The sequence below is a fragment of the Falco biarmicus genome, chromosome 7 (assembly GCF_023638135.1).
Source record: "Falco biarmicus isolate bFalBia1 chromosome 7, bFalBia1.pri, whole genome shotgun sequence".
Classification (NCBI taxonomy): domain Eukaryota; kingdom Metazoa; phylum Chordata; class Aves; order Falconiformes; family Falconidae; genus Falco; species Falco biarmicus.
In genome coordinates, this window is record NC_079294.1 from 844,092 (window position 1) to 866,399 (window position 22,308).

At 43.8% G+C, this 22,308-nt stretch overlaps 1 protein-coding gene across 1 annotated transcript in view; it reads left to right on the plus strand.

The window, feature by feature from the left end:
* The window catches only part of SPTBN5 (spectrin beta, non-erythrocytic 5), a 99,195-nt gene continuing 76,887 nt past the window's right edge, over nt 1–22,308 (plus strand). The window contains exons 1-17 of the mRNA XM_056344847.1: nt 1–149; nt 2,476–2,643; nt 3,910–4,029; nt 4,815–4,972; nt 5,828–6,056; nt 8,878–9,509; nt 10,502–10,640; nt 12,049–12,281; nt 12,719–12,872; nt 13,769–13,969; nt 15,137–15,343; nt 16,510–16,701; nt 17,442–17,594; nt 18,998–19,128; nt 20,072–20,323; nt 20,705–20,992; nt 21,636–21,882. Of these exons, the coding sequence (XP_056200822.1) occupies nt 39–149; nt 2,476–2,643; nt 3,910–4,029; nt 4,815–4,972; nt 5,828–6,056; nt 8,878–9,509; nt 10,502–10,640; nt 12,049–12,281; nt 12,719–12,872; nt 13,769–13,969; nt 15,137–15,343; nt 16,510–16,701; nt 17,442–17,594; nt 18,998–19,128; nt 20,072–20,323; nt 20,705–20,992; nt 21,636–21,882 (3,615 nt within the window). The 5' untranslated portion in view covers nt 1–38. The remainder of the gene's footprint in view (nt 150–2,475; nt 2,644–3,909; nt 4,030–4,814; nt 4,973–5,827; nt 6,057–8,877; nt 9,510–10,501; nt 10,641–12,048; nt 12,282–12,718; nt 12,873–13,768; nt 13,970–15,136; nt 15,344–16,509; nt 16,702–17,441; nt 17,595–18,997; nt 19,129–20,071; nt 20,324–20,704; nt 20,993–21,635; nt 21,883–22,308) is intronic.

Below are 22,308 nucleotides of genomic sequence, written 5' to 3' on the forward strand. Positions count from 1 at the left end.
TGAGCACCTCACTGGAGTTTCTGACTTCCTAAGTGGCCATGGGTACCGAATATGAAAAAGACCATATCAAAAAGCTGCAGGAGCAGCGTATGTCCATGCAAAAGAAGACCTTCACCAACTGGATGAACAACATCTTCTTCAGGAATAATGTAGGTAGCTCCTTCAATATGGGGATTTTTTTTTCTGCTTTTTGTTTTATTGATTTCACCAACTGTATTTTTTTATTTTATTTTTTACGTATTTTTCCTGCATATATGCAAGCGAGGAAAGCTTTGATTAACCAGAGTGCTCCAGCTGTATCTTTTACCTCACATCCGTCTCCATGTCTTCCCTGAGATCGGGATTCACCTTGTTAGACTGTATGACCTTGTCATATCGTGATCTATATCTTGGTGATCATCTCAGAGGAAGGTCTTTATTTGCCCTTCTTTTTCCTGTAAGTAAGGTGTCTGCAAATGTCTGAATTTCCCCAAACCATGCTCAGTTCCTAATTGCCTGGCCAAAAGTTAAGACTTTCTGCTTTGCCTGATCAGTCCAGCTTGAGCTGCTGCTCAGTGGCTTTGAAAAAGTTGCCTGAAGTCTAACAGTTTCAGACATACTCCCATGCAAGTACTGACCAGTTCGTTTCCAGTCTCAGTAGTTCATGGTGATGGAAATGGACCTTGGTGATGCCAGGCAGGACCAGGCCTCCTGGTTCTGCTCCAGCTCCCCGCTCTTCAGTGATGTTTCGGTGCTAGGCGCCGTGTTTCCAATGTTTTGAGTTGGTGATTGGCACAAAGGCAGCCTCAGAGCACAACAAACTTCTGAACTTATTTTTCTTACCATGAGAGAGCTGCAAATTCTCGTTGTGCCACCTGCAGAAAGTTTGGGGTTTATGGTGTAGAACGCTATTTCTGTTTAGCTACAGGTAAATATATCTACTTTCTCATCTTAAAAACTCCTTAAAGTTCAAAGAGTAATGTGTCAGTCTTGGCTTCCTGCCCACTTCTTGTTCATGTATCATAAAAGCGTGGGGGAAAAGCCCACCAGAGCATCCCAGCCGCAGGTGGTGAGGCGCGGCGCAGCCGGACAGCCTGCTGGGGCTCCCACCGCCTCCTCCAGCAGTCCAGCCCGCATAACGTGACCGATCACCCTACAGGGCACTGCGGCAGTCTCTGGCGCTCTGCTGACTGCTTCACGTCTAGCATGAAGGATACTATTGGTTCGAACTTACTAAGCAACCTGTGACTGGTATCTTTATGAGAAGGGTGGCGCAGCAAAGCTATTAAAACTGCTGCTGGGTTTGGTATAAAGCAGGTATAGGAAGACTGTTTCTTTACAAATTTAAATGGAATTATTCTTCATTTATATAAGTGTCACAGAATATAACAGCTTAAACCATCTTTTTTCTTTTTTCTTTTTTTTTTTTGGTAATAAACATAAAATTCTGCCTATAGTGTATTTAATATGCAAAAAGAAATTAAGTTGGCAACTAAACAGGGAGTTTTTCATGGACATAATTGGTCAGGGAAAGCTGTAAATTCTTGTTTCACACACTGTACAGACTTAAAGTCTCTCTGAGTTGCTTTTACACTTTCAGTGTTTTCTTCTTTCTCTGGAGAAAAGATCTGTTAAACTGATTAATAATTGGTCAAAAATTAAAAAGCACATGTCTGCTACTTGTCCATTTGTCCCCCTACATGTAACTATTCTCTGAACTGGAAAAGCTACTACTTCAGGGGGGTTTTGTTTGGGTTGGTTTTTTTTTTCTGAAGACAAAAAGATTATTTGCCGTGATTTCAGAATCACAGTAAATTATTGTTGGATGTGTGGCGTGGTTTTATCGTCACTTCTTGATGGCTAGTGGCTTAAGGCCAAAAGGAAACACCCAAGTCGAGTTCTTGTTAGCTCCATACACACCGCGTCATGTTCTACCACCTAAGCACGGGTGACCTCACTACTGCAGCAACGAAGTACATTTTTGTAAGAGATCTTAATCTTTTGCTTTGTTGGAGACTACCTAAGAAATACGGAGATGGGTGGTAGTGCAGGTCTCAGCTGGGTGTAACAGGCTTCATTGAGACTGTGGAGTAAAAACCGTGCTACTAAATGGTATTACCAGCTCAATTTTTATATGAAATGCATTGCTCAGAATAAAATGTTGGAAAGATTCATTTGAATTGAAATAAAAAATGTCAGCACTTCTAAAATGTTTGATTTTGGAAATGCGGAATTATTTTTTATTTTTCAAAATCTCCTACTTTTTATTTGCTCAGTTCTGAGGTTGTTTTTTTTTTCACTTCAGCCTGCTTTCATAAATAATGTCAGTCCTCCTGTAAATCCATTTTCTGTGAATTAAGATTCACCACTTTTCACGTATGTGCACTGACATACAGAAGACTCGGTGAAACACCAGGAAGGCGTTTGTTTGGTACTAGCAGTAGAAGGTTCTGTGGGCCAGATGTTCAGTCGGTATTGTCTGACTGGTCTTTGCAGGTAAATGTTGAGATAGTAGATATTTACACAGACTTGAAGGATGGCATCTCTCTCATGCAACTCCTGGAGCTGCTCTCTGGAGAAGCTTTGCCCAGACCAAACCGGGGAAAGATGAGAGTGCATTTTCTGGAGAACAACAGCAAAGCCATCACATTTCTGAAATCCAAGGTAAGTTAATATTGATATTAGACATCACAACAGCTTATGTATGTTACCAATTATAGCATTACGTCCATTATAATTCCCTGCTCTAATGTGCAAGAAGATATTCTTTGAAGACAGGCCAAGGTTTTTATTGAAAGAAGAGAAAAAGTAATCAGATTTGAATTTCTTTGATATTTGAGTAACAACTTAGAAATAGATAATGTTCCCCCACAAAAAGTCATACCTAAATGAAGATGTACGGCATTTCTGTGTCTTTCTAGATGTTGTTTTCCCAGAATTTGGGGGACGGCAAATTTCATTAAGCAAAGGTGAAACTACCTGGTATACAAATGGAGATTTGTTTAGAGCTCTGATTCTAACAGTTTCAGGAAGTCATTGCAGTGGTTTTATTTATTCCAGTTTTGCATCCCTATTTCAGCCACATGTTAGTATGGTTTTGTTTTTTTCTTTTCTGAGCAATTTATTGTAGACCTTTCTGGAAAATCATCACACAACTCTGTGGTATGAATTCCAAAGAAGCAGCGTGGTTTCATAGCAGAGATATAGGAAAGTATATAATGCCTGGATTTTTGCTAATTACAAAACAGATGCAATGGAGCAGGGGACTGCAGCTAACACCTGCCTGCTAAGGGTACGCACTGTGTAAGGCCCAGTGGCATGCGCACATCCAGGCTCTGCCAGCTGGACCAGCCAAGCATCACTCGTCCCGTGAGTCCAGGTCCAGCCTGCAGAAAGGGATCGTGCAGACAGCAGGAGCCATATAGCATGCTTGGACTTCTTGAAGAAGTAACGCCTTGTTGGCATAAACTACAACCCTGCTTGCTGCTCAAGTAATAGTGGAGAAGGCAGCCGTGGCTTCTTTAGTGAGATGCTTGTACTGTTTGGTGAGCCCAGGAGCTACGTACTGACCAGCTGACTGGAGACCAGACAGAGGAGATGGTCTCTGGGTTTGCCCTGCCGTCACTCCTGAAATTGCATTTCTTTCCTCTCCTTAGCCACCAGTTTTCAAAACCCTTATAGGAACTTTCAGTCTTTGATACCATCACCTGTTTGTCAGGCTTTTGCTGAAACTCACCCTGGGTGCACGTGAGAGCTAAGGTGTGAACATGGGCGCTCGCAGGTATATAGACAAATGAAAAGATCACATAAAACCTGTTTCCTTAAGAAAACAGCCTGAACACACTCTTCAATGACAGCTTGTTACGTAGATGTCTCATTTAGCTAGCTGGACGTGAGTACTTCTGTGCTGAACAGATACTGCTTTATTAGCAGGTGCAAGTAAAAGTTATTGGTCCTGAGAACATTGTAGATGGCGACAGAACCTTAATCCTGGGACTTATCTGGATCATTATACTTCGATTTCAGATTTCGTCTATCAAACTTGATAAGGTGAAACAGTATCTTTGTCTTTTTGCCTGATCAGTGTATTTCAGAGACTTCGTAGAGTTTCAGGCCAGCAAGGGCCATTTTGATGATGTTTCCCAACCGTTTTGACCATGCAGGTCTTACAACATTACCTGGTTATTCAACCAGCAATTTCTAAAAGCAATTGAATTTGTTTTATGCTTTCTCAGAGACAGAAAACTGTAGATTTGAGATAGATAGGATAGTCATATTCCTCACTCTCTTCCACAAACTTTTTACTGGCTTTTGAATCCGGAAAAATTTCTCTGACAATTCTCTCTAGATTTGAACTGCATGCTGCTCCTTTGCTCTTTCTCTGAAGAAAAGTATACTTTCTAAAATAATTTAACAGGTACTCTAAGTACAGCAAAAATAAGGTCCTATGAAGGTATTATGAAATCACAGTTGTTAATTTCTAACATTAGACCTGGATACATTATATTTTGTTTCTGAGTTCTAGTTCCTGGCTAAAGGAAGCAAATAAACTGAGCTTTGCTTTCCATGTGATTTCTACAAACCTTACAGAAGAGAAACATTTTCAAACTTTTTAACACCTTCAATTCACTTTTACTTTAGTAGAAAACTTCTACTTGTATGTTAAATCATTCTACCTCAATGGCAGATACAGTCTGCAAGTCATGACTTTGAGGGGATTTGTGACTAGGACAGGAGTAATACAAAGTGATCTTTGGGAACATAAGCTTAAACCTGCTGATGCTACTTCTGTGTATAGTTCACACTGATTTTTCTTTTTCCTGCTCTTTTCACAGGAAGAATTTGGAGGCAGAGCTGACGTTCTGTTTGCCAATGAAGCCTTACTACTCTGGTGTCAGCATAAAACTGCCAGCTATTCCAATGTGAATGTGAAGGACTTCTCCAAGAGCTGGAGTGATGGACTGGCCTTCAATGCACTCATACATGCTCACAGGTAAGATCTGATGGATCAGTTCAGGAGGTGCCCATTGCTGTTTCTAGCTCCGGCACAAGTTGTTCCCGGGTCTGAGTTACAAGTACTTGTCAAGAAACTGTCAAATTGTCTCTTTTCCCTTTTTCACTGAAGACTCTCCTTTCTTAGATGAATATTTTCTGTCTGAGGAAGGAAGGGCCAAAAGCTCCTGCTTGGTAGTTCCTTTAGTTGGGTGTCAAATCAAATTTCACACATCTGAACAACACTGCCCATTATTTGGTTATAGCCCCTCAGTCGTGTTCCTGTTGCCCTTTTGAAAAAGGTATTTTGGAGACTGGTTTTATTGTGTGACCTTTGTGGGCACAGATACCTTCTGGTTCAGTTGTTACAGAGTAAACAACCTCTCGGTCTCTTTTCTTTCTCCCTTCTCCGGACCTTTGAAAAAGTGTGAAGAAAACAGCCCAAGGCAGGAAAGAGAAACCTCCTGGGAGAACCTCGAACATTTCTTCTCCAATGAACAGTTCTGCTACATCTTCTGGCAGGATACCACAGGGGAATCCTGCAACTTCCCCAGCTGGGAGTCCTTTTCCAGAGTTGCCTGTCTAGTGGGCTTTGGTCTTCACCCACCAGTGAAGAGGAGAAATAAGTGAAGGGCAGAGATTTGCTGGGAGTGGTACATCCAGTTTTATAAGGGACAATTTTCTTCCTGTTATGGAGGCAAGGAGCAATGCTCTTGAATGAAGCTCAGGGTCAGGCAGCGTAATTTCAGCATTGCTGTCACATTCCTTAGTCTAATAAACAGTTTATGATCTGGAAGAATTTATGGCAAACATAAATCTTTCTTCCCCTCCATGCCCCGTTCTTCTCCTTGCCCAGGCCTGATCTCATTCACTATAGCTCACTGCGGCAGGACCAGCCCATCAAAAACCTGAACAATGCCTTCAATGTTGCTGAGAAAGAACTAGGAATCAGCAAACTGCTGGATGCTGAGGATGTGGCAGTACCCTACCCAGATGAGAGATCCATCATGACTTATGTGTCACTCTATTACCACTACTTCTCCAGACTGAAACAAGGCCAGACAATACAAAAGCGACTTACCAAAGTAAGTGCATTGCTGTGTTCAGAACTTAAAAGTTAAATATGTACAGCTAAATTTATGTTGGAAATGGGGTTTTTTTGTGCCAACTCAACTTCACTGTCATTTGCAAATGGACATCAAATGAATCAAATGGCACAGCCATTTGAAAGACCTTTTATCATCTCTTGAATCTTAAGAAGTGTCTGTAGACTCTCTGATCTCTAAAGGGGATTGCATTTGTCTCACTGAAAATGAATCCTTTTTTGACCTCAGTTTCTGTTTGAGAACTGATATGGCTTCAAGGCAGCTTAGGTATACAGAGCTCAGTAATCTTGGGAGGATTACTGCTAGGCAAAAGTAGACCTAGTCAACAATTTTCTGATTTAATAGGAAAGATGATCCCTTATTCTATGGGACTATTTTGGATTTTTAATTCCTGTGAAAGTTGTCCTCCTTTCCTTCTAACTCCTTAGTCAGGTACAAAATGGGGGGGTGCGGGGTGGGGAAAGACGTGAAAAATGAGGGAGTGTAAAAGAAGGGGAAACACTCCTAGGGGGAAAAAAACCCCAAAGGTAAAAAAAAAAATCTACATACATTTTGTCTCATATATAATCATGAGTTATACAAAAAACTACTTGCATCCTGTTGATGGAAAACTATAGGAGTTTTGTAGCTGTTCCAGAGAAGGCCACTTTCCTTAGAGATAATTTCTTTTCCGCCTTCAGAACCTTCAGAATAATCTGTCAAAATTATTCTCAAATTAATCTGTCAAAATAATTGTCAAAAATACAAAAAAAAATAGCCTGCAGAAAACCTACACACTCAGGATGGGTCCTACATGAGCATCTGGAGTCAGGGAACTGCCTGTGCAGTTGAGAGGGGGAATGTATTGCTTAATGGGAGGCACAAAAATTCAAACTAAGACTTCTCTGGTGGTGATAAGGTGAAAAGCTTTTGCAAAGCAGGGTTTGCTCAGCTAGCAAAGTGGTCTGGGACAACAACAAGATGATCCCGAAACCTGTATCGGTTAACAGTGATGTTCTCTGAAGAGAACCTTTAGATCAGAGCAGGACTTGGGATTCAGCCAAAGACTGGGCATCAGTGAGGAGAGTGGGCAGCAGCATTTGAGCGGTCTACACGTCAGTCTCTGGATTTTGTCCAGGAGACATTATTTTTCTTCTGATAAACCTGAAAAAGTCCTTGAGTAACCAAGTATGAGTTAAAGGAACTATGAAGATCAAACAGGCCATAACTTTAGTATTATGGGAAAAAACAGAAAAAGCATATCTTAGTCTGTCCTTTTTCAGTTCTTGCTGTGCTCCACTGACTTCCATTTTGTATTTATTCCTTCTTGTCTCTCTCTCTTTCCACTTACCGGCTTCTTTTTCTCTGTGCATCCTTCCCTATTTTTAGCCTGTCTCTAATACTACGTTCCTGTCTTCCTGCCCTTCTGACACATGCAAACATTCAGAGGGAGAGCGAAACAGGTGTTAATCTCTTCATATCCTTAGTCCCCTCAAATAGACAGCTCTGAATTTAGTAATAGGATTGGGCAGGGAAGCCTGAATCTGTCAGGGAAGCCTCTGAGTTCAGACTAAGTGTGTGACCAGGATGGCAGAGAGAATCAGCTCGTAGAGGTAAATCTCCTTTCCCCCTCCCGTCTGAAGTGACCATGCATTTGCTAGGATCTTTCAGCAAGAACTGGGTACGATGGCAGAAAATACAGAAGGGAGCCCTGGTGTCATGGGCTGCTTTTCCTGCACTAAAGGTTGGTGCTGTTTTACTCCTCTTCCCACACTGTGACCCTTACGGATTGCCCAGTGCGCTTTCTGTAGGTAAGAGCAGACCACCGCCCGCGGCGCGGGCCATTGCTGCGTGCCCCCTCCCTTGCTAATCCGCCTGGCTGGAGCAAGCGGGAGCGCCGGGAGCAGGCAGCCTTGCTCAGCCTTACACCTGCGGGCTGCAGGAGGGCTGCTACCTTAAGGGCGAGGAACAAATGCAACACAAAGTAAGAAGACAAAGATGGGGAAAAGTGTGAAACGGGGAGGAAGGATGATTTCATTCTAACACTTTTTATTTCATTATGGATTTCATCCTAAATGTTTGTTCCAGCGTTTACCTGAACTTGAAATAAAGGCAGGCCAGACCGCAAATGAAACAGATAAATGTCTTGGACTTGGAAAATTAGTATTGAGAGTTAACATCCTTACAACCCCCCTGTCTGACTACAAGACGTGCTCTAATAACATATATAAAGAGAAACAATTCCAGCAGAAGAGACTGGTCAAACAGCCCCTTCTCACAGTCTGCTCTGGGCATGTGAGAGAACCAGGATCTTGTCAGATGGTTTCCTAATAGCCTAAGGTGGTGAAGCTAAGAGGGTGTCATTGCACATTGGATGGGATAGAGTTGTTTTGGTTTTAGGAATGAGTGGAAAAAAAACATCTGTTTTTTCCATTGTGAATTAAAAAATCTAAACCCTCAATCTGGGATTCTTGCTTTCTAGTCAGCCCACGTAGGAACTGCTGACGGTCTTCATATGCATGCTGTTTATTCCAAAATTAACCTTTTCTTAAATAAAAACTGAAAAGAGACATTAAATAATATTTATCTGTGGTTTATGGAAGGTTATTCTAGGATTCCACCTGGCCTCAGATGTGACTGCTGTCATCACATTGGTATAAAAATGTGATAACTGTGGCAACCTGCTTGTCATATACTGTTTTCTGGACACACATTCAACTATTTGAATCCTAAGCTTGGTTTATTAAGATGTTGTTTTCTGTTCACCCACCTTCTTCATTCTGCTTCTTATGTGGCTTGTAACTTCATATTCCCATCACAGGTCATGTTCTTCCTGAAGGAGATAGATGACTTGAAGCTTCTATATGAGCAGATGGTCTCTGACCTTCTGAAATGGATTAAACACAAGGTGACAGAACTGGATGACCGTCACTTCCCCAACTCTCTTCAGGGAATGTGGCTGCTCATGGCCAACTTCAAGACCTTCCGCACTGTGGAGAAACCCCCCAAATATCAAGAGAAGGGCATGATTGAAGCTCATCTCTTCAACATCAGGACCAAGCAGAGAGCCAACAACCAACGGCCATACTTGCCCCCAGAGGGGAGGATGCTGCAGGATGTGGAAAAACACTGGATTATGCTGGAAAAGGCAGAGCACAACCGGGGAAAAGCACTACAGGAGGAGATGCTGAGGCTAGAAAGGCTGGAACAGCTAGCCCAGAGGTTTTTGAAGAAGGCAGCCCTGCGTGAGTCCTACCTGGAAGACATGAGGAAAGTGATAGGGAAGCAGGACTTCTGGCCAGAGAGTGCGGACAGGATGGAGGCTGCTAGTAAGAAGCTGGAAGCCATTGTGGCAGATGTGCTCCCCAGGAGGGAGCGCTTCACAGCTCTGGATGAGATGGCCGCAGTCATCAGCCAGGAGAACTATCATGGCAAAGATCAAATCGTGGAGAAGTGAGTGACAGTTATGAGACTGTTGTAGTGGAGGCTGAGTTCAAAGTCTGTGCTGTGGTAGAAGGAAATGAATTGTAGCTATGAATTGTAGCTCTGCTCCTTGTGAGTAGAACTGGCAGAAATATCTTCTACCTGTGAACAGTTTCAGCAGATAAGACAAATGCTTCATCTTCTTTAAAGCTATAAATTTTTTTTTCTTGACTGATCAAACCCCCAGGCTGATTTCTGGTGAAAAGTAATTTTAAGGTATTTTCATTATATATGAAAATGCTTGTTCTGCCAAAAATTCTATCTTCCATAAAAAATGCTTAGAGGGATACATACTTTTTTTTTTCAAATCAACACTCCCCTCCCCCTCCCAGTGTGTAGTTTGGGGAGCTACAGAAGGCACAACATGGATTGACTCCAGTTTGGAGCAAATCTTGAGAAATTATAACTTCTGTGATTATGGATATAGCCTGATTTGGGAATGGCTAAGAATGCCATACAAATAACTTCTCTTGGGGTATTTCAGTGCTTTTCCAGTTTCAGACAAAATCAGAAACTTGTGGGAAAACTAAGAAAATTAGTCTATAAAAGAGTAAACCAGACTCTTTATGAGATCGGATTGTGACTCATGATATGGTTTAGATTAATTTTTTACTTTTAGCAGCCATTTGAAGACCACTTCTTTTTTTCTAAGCCTTTCCATTGTGTCAAATGAAAGCAATGTAGGTTCTCAGGTATGAGGATCCATAAAAAAAAAAAAAAAAGTCTAAATCAAAAAAAGGCAATGACAGTTGATGTGCTAATCAAAATTCCTCTCCGTGGTCACACTAATTAGATAACAACATTGCTTTGACCTGTTTTGTGATCATGGCCTGTCCTCTTGCACTAGTGGCAAGAGTTGTGTGTGTTCATTTAGATCCCCTAAAGCTACAAGCACTGAGAACCTACCAGTGCCACCCAAGTTCTTTGGTCCAAACTGGTCATCTCTCTCCCTTCCTTTGTAGGCAAAACAGCATTTCAAAACAGTGGCAGGATCTTCTGCATCAGCTGCAGAGACGACAACACTCCCTGGGTGCAATGCAGGAAATTCTGGGTCTCCTGAGGGACATCGATGCCATTATGGAGGAGCTGAAAGAGCTGCAGGTACTGAGCCCTCTCCACCAGCACACAGCTTGCACTGCTGTCTGCGTCCCTAAAAAAGCCCCTACGTTCCAGGGACTGCCTGGTGCTAACAAAAGATAAGTCTATCAGCTATAGAAAAAATACACCATTTTAACCTGAATGCTTAACTGTGCGTTTCAGTTCGTCATTGCAGGTAACCACATGAGAAAATCCAGGCTTTGCTGCGGGGGCTTTCCCTACTCAGAAAGCCAGATATGGTATTACAGGGAGTGCACTACAGGTTAGAGTTATGTAGTAAAACAAAGATGGGAAGAAATCTCACCTAAATTTAGAAGTGTAAAAGCAAAAAACAGAATAAAACAGCCTCCTGTTCCCATTCCACATAATTCTTCTGAAAGACCTTCTGGAAGTACTTCCAGTGGTTATACAGGTGGGGACCAGCTCAGGCATATGTCTGGCCTTCAGGTATCTAAACTTGTGAGAGTGAAAAATTCCACTGTAAATGCACAGTGATTGCTTTTAGTAAGAATTTCCAGGTGTTACCAGAGCATCAGAGTGCAAAGACTTCTCTTTAGCATAGGAAATAACTGGTTTCATATTGATTTTGTAATGGCAGGAGATATATATATATCCTTTTGTCTTGCTGTATCTTACTTAAGGACAGAAAAATCCTTATGACTCTGGGTTGCCTTGTGTCTAAGTTGAAATATATATGTTATATGAAGTTGGAATTTCAAATTAAAGAGCTATCCATAAGTTACAAATCTTTCTGTCCTAGTGTTAGTAAGCAAAGAACACCTAATGGTGGTGATGTTGGAACCATGATAGCCTGAGGATATGGCAGAAGATTGATAAGGAAAGATAATGTCCTACAATAGGATTGATAGTTGTATCCATTGATACAGTTAGAAAGAGGACAGCCTTTTAAGCACTTGGTAACTTCATCAGCCATTAAATACTATGAAGTACTTACTTTCACTGTTTAGATAGTAAAGGCAAGTAAGTTCCTCAAACAACATTGTAGTCAAAACATACCGTAACATGGGATATTCTAGAATTCTCCAAACACACTGAAACAATCTGCCTACAGGTGGGTGTATAGCAAAGGGCTATTCCTTGTGCCCATGAATTCTGAGACCTTGAGTGCTTAATCAATAGCAATAACTTAAGTGTGAAAACAGATGCTTATTCGGAGAGGCCATTACTTGCACTGCAGTAGATAGAAACTGCATTATTGCCATTAGCTTGTGAAACTGAAAGAAAAATATGATTCCTCTAATTAGGCAGTTTTTCAGCTTTACCTAGCTGACATCATTCTTTCACATTTAGAAGCTATGAGAGTCAACAGGAACCTTTCAGCTGATTTCTTTGTACTGAGCCCCTGGATGCACTCTCTGCCAATGCCTTTTGTTTCACGCCTTGTTTGCAGGTGTTAGTGAATTCCCAGGACTGTGGGAAGCAGCTCCTGGAAGCAGTAGATTTGCTGCAGAAGCACAACTTGGTTGACTCACAGATCTCTTCCTATGATGATCGACTGACACACATCACCCAGAGGACAGCAGAAATCAGCAAGGACAACACAGTTAAACCAGAAGTGCTTTATGCAAAAGTGCAGATGCTTCGCCAGCTGTATCAGAACCTTACAGCTCTGAGCAAGTCACGGTAGGGCTTTGCTTCTGGCTCCGTTCTTCCTGATTAGGACGACCAGTCATTCCCTTAACAAGAAGATACAGCTTCCCAGCATTTGAAATTTTTCATTTCTCCATTTATAAAGACATAACACCACTTGAGTGTCTTGATTGTGGTTAACTGAAAGAGGTCACTTGCTTTCATAGGTGAAGAATAGCGTCGTTCTCAGCACTTACTATGACTTGCTTTATGTGAAGTCTGAATAGCATGTGGTTCTCTCCTCCGCTCCTAGAGGAAGAGGGAACTGTAATTTTGTTTTCTTTGTTGTCTTGCATGAATATATTAATCTATGACAAAGAGGAATTAAAGGCATTCAAATTTTGGATTTTCTAGATTCTTCTGTGGTTATACTACCATTGTCTCCATGGGATCCTAATTCTGACTGTATATATACTGTTTCTTTGTTTCAGAAAATCTCAGCTAGAAGAGGCTTTGAAGCTTTTTGAATTCTTCCGTGACTGCAAAGAGGAAGAATTGTGGATCTCTGAGAAATGTAAGCTAGCAAGAATGACAACACTAGGGAAAGATGTCAGCCAGATTACAGCCTCTATTCAGAAGCACAAGGTATCTTTCTTTGCTTTTCATTACAGAAAGACTTTAGAACATCTATGCCCTTCAGTTCAGTCAGTGCAGCCCTTAAAGTAAGCTGTCAAACCACTTGCTATCTCCAGTGTCATGACCAGGGTCTGGAATTTTTAACAAATGTATCAGGTAGGGATTCTTTCCCAAGAGGGGAAGGAAAAGGTAGAGAAGGAATACGCTTCCTATTGGACTAGAAGTGTGGCTTCTAGTGAAGACACTGGGCTCCATATTAGCTCACTTTGGATGGGAGGGAAAAAAGGTTGCTTGGTTTTGTTTTTCCACCCACATTTCCTGGCCAAGAGAGATGTGGGGAAAGAAAGAGATGGTGGAAAGACAGATATCAGTAGGCAGGATGGATAACATTGTGTGAGCTTGCAAATCCCTTACCATTTTCCTTAAGAGCTTGCTGTGGGCTAACACCAAAAGTTTAGCTATATGAGCTACTGCCTTTTTACAGCAAAGAATCACTGTGAACAAGTGAAGAGACCTGTGGACTTGAGAACTTGCGTGACAAAACTGAAACAGGAGACTATTCTGTAATTTTTAGTCTACATTTGTGTGCATATGTTTGCGTATTTGTTGCTTCTGGAAGGTGTAAGACAGCTGAATTGGTGGATGACAAACAAGTATCTCCTTCAGAGAAGACTGCCTAACAAGCTTCAGATCAAAGGCAAAAAGTAGGGCAGTAACTTCTGTGTGGGGAGCCAAGGGGCAATCATCTCAGGGCTCAGGGAAGAGTTAGAGGCATGGATAAGACACAAGGCTCTCGGAGGCGTCTGTATTACAGTAGCAGAGAATAGGCCCAGAATCGGCCCCCCTCTTTGCTCTCAGCTGGGGGGGAGTGAGTTATGCTGACATGTCTCCCATCCTTCTGCTAGGCTCTGGAAGCGGAGTGCAATTCCCACAGGGCCGTGTGTACGGATGTGATGAGGAGGGGCTGGGAGTTGAGCCAGAAGAACCCTGCACGCCAGGAGGACATTCTGAGGCAGACAGACAACCTCCAGAAATTGTGGCAGAAGCTCCAAGATGAGGTGGCTGATCGCAAAAGCCGCCTGCAAGCAGCTGCTCTCATCAAACAGGTAAGCAGGGCTGTGCTGCGGTGCACGGTATGGGGGACATGGATGTGGCTCAGATCTGCCCCATGCCCCCACAGTGCAGGGCAACAGTGGCAGGAAGCCTTCAGGTGTCAACCTTCAAAAAGATCTCCAGCAGCAGAGTCTCAATCCTCCTGCAAACCAGCCAGGCAGAAGATTGGAGCAGCTGGGAGTTGCACTAAGTTAAAAACGTTAATGGAAATAGCTCACGTAGTAGTGCTAATGCAGAGTCTTTTCTGCGGGTGGGATCTGGGTAGCTGTGTGACATTTTTCTAACATGAAAAAAACCTCGACCAAAAAGCAACAATGAAAAAAACGTCCGTAAGACTTGGGTCAACCATGAACTTCTCAAAGCCTGGGAAATGTTTGCCACTGCCATTCTGATTTACACTTTTGCACCTACAAACATTCACACATCTGCAAATAAAAAGCTCTCACAAACAGCAGCCTTCATAAATCACGTAACGTTATCTCAGGTATACTTACTCTCCTTCTCCTAAAGTTCTTTGCTCTGTCTGTTGTTCCCATGAGATGCCTGACCAAACTTAACAGCTTTGTTCTTGACAAAGTCCAAATTCTCTCTTAAGTTTAACATCATTATGGTGTTTTAGTTCTTCTTTTTCTTTCACTATAATAGGTTTTCTTTTTTTTTTCTGTTGTACCTTTATTCTAGATCTCAATCGTGTTTTGCTTTTTTACAACCATAGCCAGGCAGTCTGCAAATTCTGGGAAAAAAAAGAAACATTTTTTTTGTAGATTGAGTTCATTGTTCATTCTCGGACTATTCCTTAGAACTTTTAGAAAATATCTGTTGGAATTACGTGGTGCCTACCAACATCATACTTAGTAGGTTCTTTTTACCACTGCTATTAAGCACCGTAAAGTTTTAGTTAGTTTTTAAAAGAGTTAGATAGGCAATTATTGAATCTGTTTACTCACTGTGATTCTGTGAATTACCTGTGCTTGATGTGATCATGAAATACATCATGAATTTAAAGCTACCTTATTCATAGCTTTCACAATACCTGGAAATAACCTTATAGCTATAGACCTAATAGCGTTTCTTCTTATTAATAATGTTCAAAAGAGGAAGGAGCTGAATATGATACTTTCAGGATGAATCCAAGTGTTTTCTTCCCTGTGTTCCTTCAGTACTTTGCTGACATCAATGAAGCAAATTCATGGCTGCGAGAAAGGCAGCCCCTTCTGGCCAGCAAGGACTACGGAAAAGATGAGTCGAGTGCCGAAGCGCTGTTGCATCGTCACTTGCGCCTGGAGAAGGAGATCGCAGCCTACTCCTCTGAGATGAGACGCCTGAAAGAGCAGGCTGACATTGCAGCAGGGCAAGCTCCAGCTGCGGTAAGTGGATGAGGGATTTAGTCACATTTTGCTAAAGCATGTAAATGAAATGTGTAAAATGTTTTGATTTTTCCAGACTAGGATATTCCAAATGACCTAAACAAGAGCAGGGGTTTTTAATCCAGAAGAAATTTTAAGTGAGAATTGAGGCAGATTTTTAGATGACAAAGAAATTCATTGGCCAGTTGTAGCTCACCTAGTGAGTGTTCTGTGAAATGCTAGAAATGTATTTGTCTACATTAGTTCCCTCTACCAGTCCTCACAAATACCTTCTCACTCTATTTGCATAACAGTATTAATTTAAATCAGCTTTGAAAGGCAGACATTTAATCTAAACATCTTTACAAATTCTTTCTGCATCCCAACGTAGTGATGAACCATCCCACAGCTCCAGGAGCAATTCGTGCCATCCCAGGATAGGTGTTTAAGACGCATGAGGTGAAGTCGACATCTGCAGATGCCCCTCTGTTCCGCTGACTGGAAGGGGAACTTTTGACTTGAATCAGCTCATTTGACAACAGAATTCAGGGGAGATGAGTGACACATTGCATAGCTTGTTTCTTTCAGAGTTCTATGGTCACTCAACGTTTAGCTAAACCTGTCTGAGAGCTATGAGCACCATTTTGGGTCTTTCCTTTACCTTGATCGTTCCAACATTAATTTTTATTGGAACAGAAGTTTTATTGCTTTGTTATTAACATGAAAAAGAATCTGACAAGAAAGTATTGATGTGCAAATAAAAGCATTTATTCACTAGGGCACTCACAGGCTTTGAAATTGGAAATGTTCAGGTACTAAATCATCACTACAAACAGAACTGTGGGCATAGTTGATTCCCTGTTTTGTTGGCAATTTTAAGAATTTTACAAAACAAACCCCAAACAACCTTGATGTGGGCAGAAAATGAAAATTTTTACTGAATCAATATATTTTAATGTGAGCTAAATGAAACTTCTTCAAACAAAACTAAAATGTTTTTCAGTTATTTAGTTTATTCTTTCAGAATAAAACAAAGGAAACTGACTCAAACAAATACTGGAAATGTTTTGTTTAAAGGGTCAGAATGCTGTGGTTTGAACTAGCAAGGCCAAATTTTCCTTACATGTGAAATTTTTATCCGGATCAGGAGTATTCACCCACTGATTCTCTTAAATTTTACTTAACAGATAGTGAAGATGGAAGCCCCAAGTAACTTAAATCAAAAGACAGCAAAGCTGCTGTTCAGTCGAACCTGCGCAACATCTGAAACTGCATTCCCTGGAACTGCCAGTCCAGATTTTCATTTTCTTCCAGAGAATATCAGGAAGACCCAAGACGAAATAGATTCACTTTATGAAAATCTACAGAGCATGGCTGAGGTATAGTATCTCCTCCTGTGCTTTGCAGTTCACAAAACCAGTCAAGTCCAAAGCAAAGCTAAGTGAGGTTAAAGTGCGGTGCTGGCTCCTGCTTTTCAGTTTAATAACGTGCCTCAATCCTGTAGGACTGCAAGGTTTGAGAATATCATTGCAGTTTGGTATCAAAATGTATTTTATGTTGGCAAACTTCCCATTTACCTTCTAGTCTTTTTAAGTGATGAAGACTGGATTCTTCTGTGTAATCTTTTCTTTCCCTAATGTTTGTTTGCTGCAGCTCCTAAATCTTTGGGCTGTTTTACCTGATACCAGAGAATAATAATAACAACAGAACAAACAAAACCAACATCAAGCCAAAAAACCCGAAGCATAATCTGCAGTCTCCAATTATTACTTTTCACTCCCACCTGCCACAGTCTTGCCCCAAGGACCAACAAAACCATGTTGTGTGGGACTTGCATGCTGCTGAGGGGACTGAGGTGACTGCTCTGCCAGCAGCTGGCGGCCTGCCGGGGCTGAGCGCTCTCCAGCTGCTTCTCTTACGCCTTTAAACCGCTGTTGCTCTGGGAAGAAGAACTGTGATCTTAAGTTAACACGTTTGTTCTCTTTCAGCAGTCTGGCAAAAACGCTAAGCTGCTAAGCTACCAACTGGGTAGTGTAGTTTAAATGCAAGGATTCCCCCCCCCCCCTTCAAACAGCAAGGAGTTATTACAACAATACCTAAGTCTTCATCTGTCTTACAGGACAGAAAAAAGGCTCTGGAGGAGATGATTGGATATTACCGCTTCTGTAGCTCCTGTGAAGAATTTCAGTCATGGATGAAGGACAAAGAGAACATCTTCCGGACTCTCCAGCCTCAAGCAGACAACGTAGAGGTCATGCAGCAGAAATACCAGGTACCCCTTTTCCCTGCTCACAGATCACAGGATTAATTGGATTGCCCTTGGGACACTAGATGAAAGTTGGGAAATGCAGTTGTGAGAGTCTTTTCATTCATTTCATCATACGGAATCATGTATAGATCAGATATTTCTTTCATATAAACTATGCCAGGCTTATTGAAGCCAATGTAATTATGTCCCTTCAACCTCTCCTTTTGTATCACAGTACAAAAGGACTTTTGTTATGGTTTATCTCATACCACGTGAAGAAAAATGCCAGATGATGGGAAGATGGCATGCTGTGTGCCAGCGGAGGGGATGGCATGGTGTGGTGCATGGTGTGGTTCACAGTGCATGCTGTGGTGTGGTGCATGGTATGCTGCGCTGCATGGTGCATGGTGTGGTGTGCTGCATGGTGTGGTGCACAGTGCATGGTGTGGTGTGGTGCACGGTGTGGTGCACAGTATAGTGTGGTGTGGTGCACAGTGTGGTGCATGGTGTGGTTCACAGTGTGGTGCACAGTATAGTGTGGTGTGGTGCACGGTGAGGTATGGTGCATGGTGTGGTGCATGGTGTGGTGCACGGTGTGGTCCACGATGTGGTGCACGGTGCACAGTGTGGTGTGGTGCACAGTGTGGTGCATGGTGCACAGTGTGGTGTGGTGCATGGTGCGGTACACAGTGTGGTGTGGTGCATGGTGTGGTGCACAGTGCATGGTGTGTTGTGGTGCATGGTGTGGTGCACGGTGTGGTGTGGTGCATGGTGTGCTGCATGATGTGCATGGTGCACAGTGTGGTGTGGTACACGGTGTGGTGCACAGTGCACATGTGGTGTGGTGCATGGTGTAATGCATGTTGTGGTGTGGTGCACAGTGCTGTGCACAGTGTAATGCACGTAGTGATGTGTACGGTACACAGTGTGGTGTGGCGCATGGTGCATGTGTGGTGTGGTGCACGGCGTGGTGCGGTGCACAGTGCACATGTGGTGTGGTGCACAGTCTGGTGCACAATGTAGTGCAAGGTGCACGGTGTGGTGTGGTGCACAGTGTGGTGCACGGTGTGGTCTGGTGCATGATGTGGTGCAGGGTGCACGGTGTGGTGCACAGTGTGGTTCACAGTGTGGTCTGGTGCATGATGTGGTGCACGGGGTGTAGTGCGCAGTGTGGTGCAAGGTGGTTGGTGCAGGGTGCACGGTGCGGTGGTTGGTGCAGGGTGCACGGTGCAGGGCGCAGGGTGCGGTGGTTGGTGCAGGGCGCAGGGTGCGGGGTGCACGGTGTGGCAAGCCGCCGGCTGCAGGAGGCCGCGGGCGGGCCGGGGGGCGGCTGTGAGCGCGGGAGCCGGGCCATGCCGCGCGTTATTAACAGTTGCGTGCCCAGAAAGCACCCCAGGCTCTGCGTTCCTGTATCTTTTCTATTTTAGAATTTTCTAGTGGAACTGGCTGCGGGCAAAGGCCGGCTGGGAGAGATCGAGGACTTGGCTGTGAAGTACGGGCAGGCCAGTCCCAGCAAATATCCCCAGATCCGGATCTGGCTGGAAACGATCGCCCGCAGGTAAAGGCTCTGCCGGTCACCAGGGCGCTGCGGGCGGGTGCGGAGCGGCCCGGTCTGGCCCGGTCTGGCCCCGCGGAGCCACCGTGCCACGGGGCGCCCGGGGCGGCTGGCGCCCACAGAGGGGCCCGGGGCCGGGGGCAGCCCGGGGCAGCGCGTCCCCGCCGGGCCGCGGCCTGAGCGGGAGGGCCGGTGGCGGCGCGGGCCGGGCCGGGCCGGGCCGCCGGGGGTGAGGAGAGGCGCCGCCGCACGCAGGGCAGCCGCCGCAGCGGGAGCGAGCGGGGCCGGTGGCCGGGGCCCGAGGTGAGTGCCCGGCCGCAGGCTGCCCCGCCGCCCGGCTGCCTCCAGGAGCGGGGGCTGCTTCTGGGCCCGCACAGGTATTTAAACTGCAGCAGTTCGCGTGGGTGTGTGCTGAAGCGGGGTGTGAATCTGCCCCCGGGCAGCAGTGATGGATTCAGAGCAGTTCCATCTGTATTGCACCGTAGCATCTGATTTTGTTCCTTAAACACCAGGGTGAGGGTGCCTTTCACAGCTATGGAGCGGGACTGAAACCCTGTTTGACTTCACCAAGTGTATTTAGTACCTATTGTGTGCATGCTCCCGGCACCGTGCCACTGAGCTGGGGCCAAGAGGCACAGCCGGGTCCTCATTTTGACCACTATTGTTTATTTGCATCATGTCCGGTGTGTTCTGGTCACCTGAACGGGGTCCCCTTGCTTGAGATGGCACTGAGATGAACTTTGAGGCTGTGGAGCAGTGCTAGTGTTCACCCCCTCAGCCCACTGGAGTCCTGCTGTAATCTTTATACGAGAGTTTTTCTGAATGGAAAAAGGATATAGCTCATGTATGACAAAGGCTGTACATTGAATCTGCTCTTCTAGGTGAAGGCAAGTTTTGGGGTAGTGGCTGAGGCTAGATGCAAGTAATCGGGTTATTCCTCCCCCAGGTGGGAACGCATGGAAACTCTCAAGGAGGAGAAGGGCTCCGAGCTGATTGGAGTGGCTGATGTGAGGACATTTCTTCAGGACTGTCAGAGCGTAGGAGTACTTCTGCAAGACAAGATGGTCCAACTCGGGGGTCTGGAACTAGGGAACTCACCTGCTGGGCTGGAATCAGACAAGCGTAAACTGTCTACAGTTCGAAGAGAGGTCCTGGTGATTGAGAGGAAAATTGAATACTTGAGGAGTGTTGCAAAATCGTAAGGAAACCTGCTCTTTGTTTCCATATTCTTTGCTAGTTCTCTAAGATCATGTTGTAAATTATGGCTATAAAGAGAATGAGCAGCTTGTGAAGTTTCTTTTTCTAGCAACGTGAAGAACTGACTTGCCTTAAGTTTTCTGTGCATTCACAATGGGAATGAATCATTGAATCACAACAGTGTTAGTAGAGGCTTTCACAGGAATGCACTTTCTGCATTACACCATATTCTCACTGGTATTTCTTGCTTTTGTGGAACATTTGTTGCCTTCACAGACTTTCTTGTTGATGGAAGTGTAAATATCCAAATCCATTCCTTTTAAAGAGTCTCTAAATGCCTGAAGGGTTCATCCAGTTGAGTGTATTTTATTTCCTCTTGTAGGATTAAGGACACTAACCCTGCGGAGAGCAGGGCCATCACTGAGCAGGTGGAGAACATGGAGAGGCTCCTGGCAAAGCTCAGGATGGAGATCCAAAAGAACTGGAACATTCTGCAGCAGGCCCAGGATCAACAGTCCTTCCTGCAAGAAAGCTGCAGGCTCTTGCTGTGGGCAGAAGGCATTCGGGAGAAACTGAGCAGTGAAGAAATGGGTGTGGATGTGGTTTCTGCAGAGCAATTGCTGAAGGAACATCAGGACCTGCTGAAAGAAATTAGGTCTCAGAAAGAAAGGTAGACAGATTCTGTCAGCGTGGGCAGAGTGGGGTGATAACGACAACAGTACTGTGAAAACGAAACCTGTCTATCATGTACATAAATTGTATATGAAAGTGACAGTGAGAGTTTATTCAGGTGCTTTTGTAACAGTGTCAAAAAGAAACTTTGAAACACAAAATCCATTCAGATTTTGCGTACTTACCCTGATGGCTGATGGAGGGAGAAGGAGGAGCTGTATGTTTGGAGTAGTACTCCACAAGCTCTCCTGACATGCTTGGATAGTACCATCTGCACTTTTAGTTGCCCCAGTCCTTCTCCTCTCAGGCCTTATGCTTCCAGTTGCCATCATCTTCCGATCTCCTTCTGCACTGTTACGAAGCTCCAGATACTGTTGGTCCTCCTCCCCATGGGAAAGCCTGCTTATATGGACCTTTGGTCCAAATGGGGAAACCTCGCTGCTGCCTCCAGCATGTATCCCTGAGCAAACAGCCAGCTGCACTTTGTAGTGCACATCAATGGCTAGCAGGAAAGGAGGGAAAGAGAGGGGGGGAAGCTAATGTCTAGGCACTGCCAAGGGAGCAAAGAGCTGTGATGAATGAGAATTCATAATTCCTTCATGCAGTGAGGTCTCACTTTTTTTTTTTTTGGCTCTGGGAAGATTTGTGCAGCTGGAAGAGCTAGGGGGCAAAGTAATCCACCAAAAACCCAGTAACGGGAGGACCGTAGATGTCTACCAGTCCATGGAGAGGCTTGCCAAGGAGTACAAAGAGCTGGAGAAAATGTGGGAACAGCAACGGAAAAAGCTGCAGGACAGCCTGGAATTGCAGAAGTTCAATAGGGAGGGAGACCGTATCAATGCAGCCCTCTCTGGCCATGAGGCCTTTCTCAGGGGGGATGGCCTTGGGGTATGTACAGCAGCTGATTTTATTTTCTCCTACTTCATCTTCCCATCCAGGGAGTAGCAGCAAATTTCTTAATTAGATCTGTTTCCTCATTCTTATGGTCATGGAATTTTAGTACTTGGAAGCTAGACTTTCAGGTTCTTATTAGTGTTCTTATGTTCTTACTTATCTTAATGAGAGCAAAGCTCATTGTCTCTCAGAAAAAAAATTTAAAAACAGCTAGAGTTGTGATTTGTCGATGTGTTTGTACGTGTCAGATGGTTTATATACAATTGCCTCGTTCGTTTGGTGGCTAACCATTAAAAAAAAGGTTCAGCTTGAACATATTTTTTTTTGTGTGAAGTAAAAACATGACTTTTAAAAAACAAAGCTTTTTCTCTTTATTGAATATTTTAAGAACGTTAAAGCAAATGAAGGAAAAAACAAATG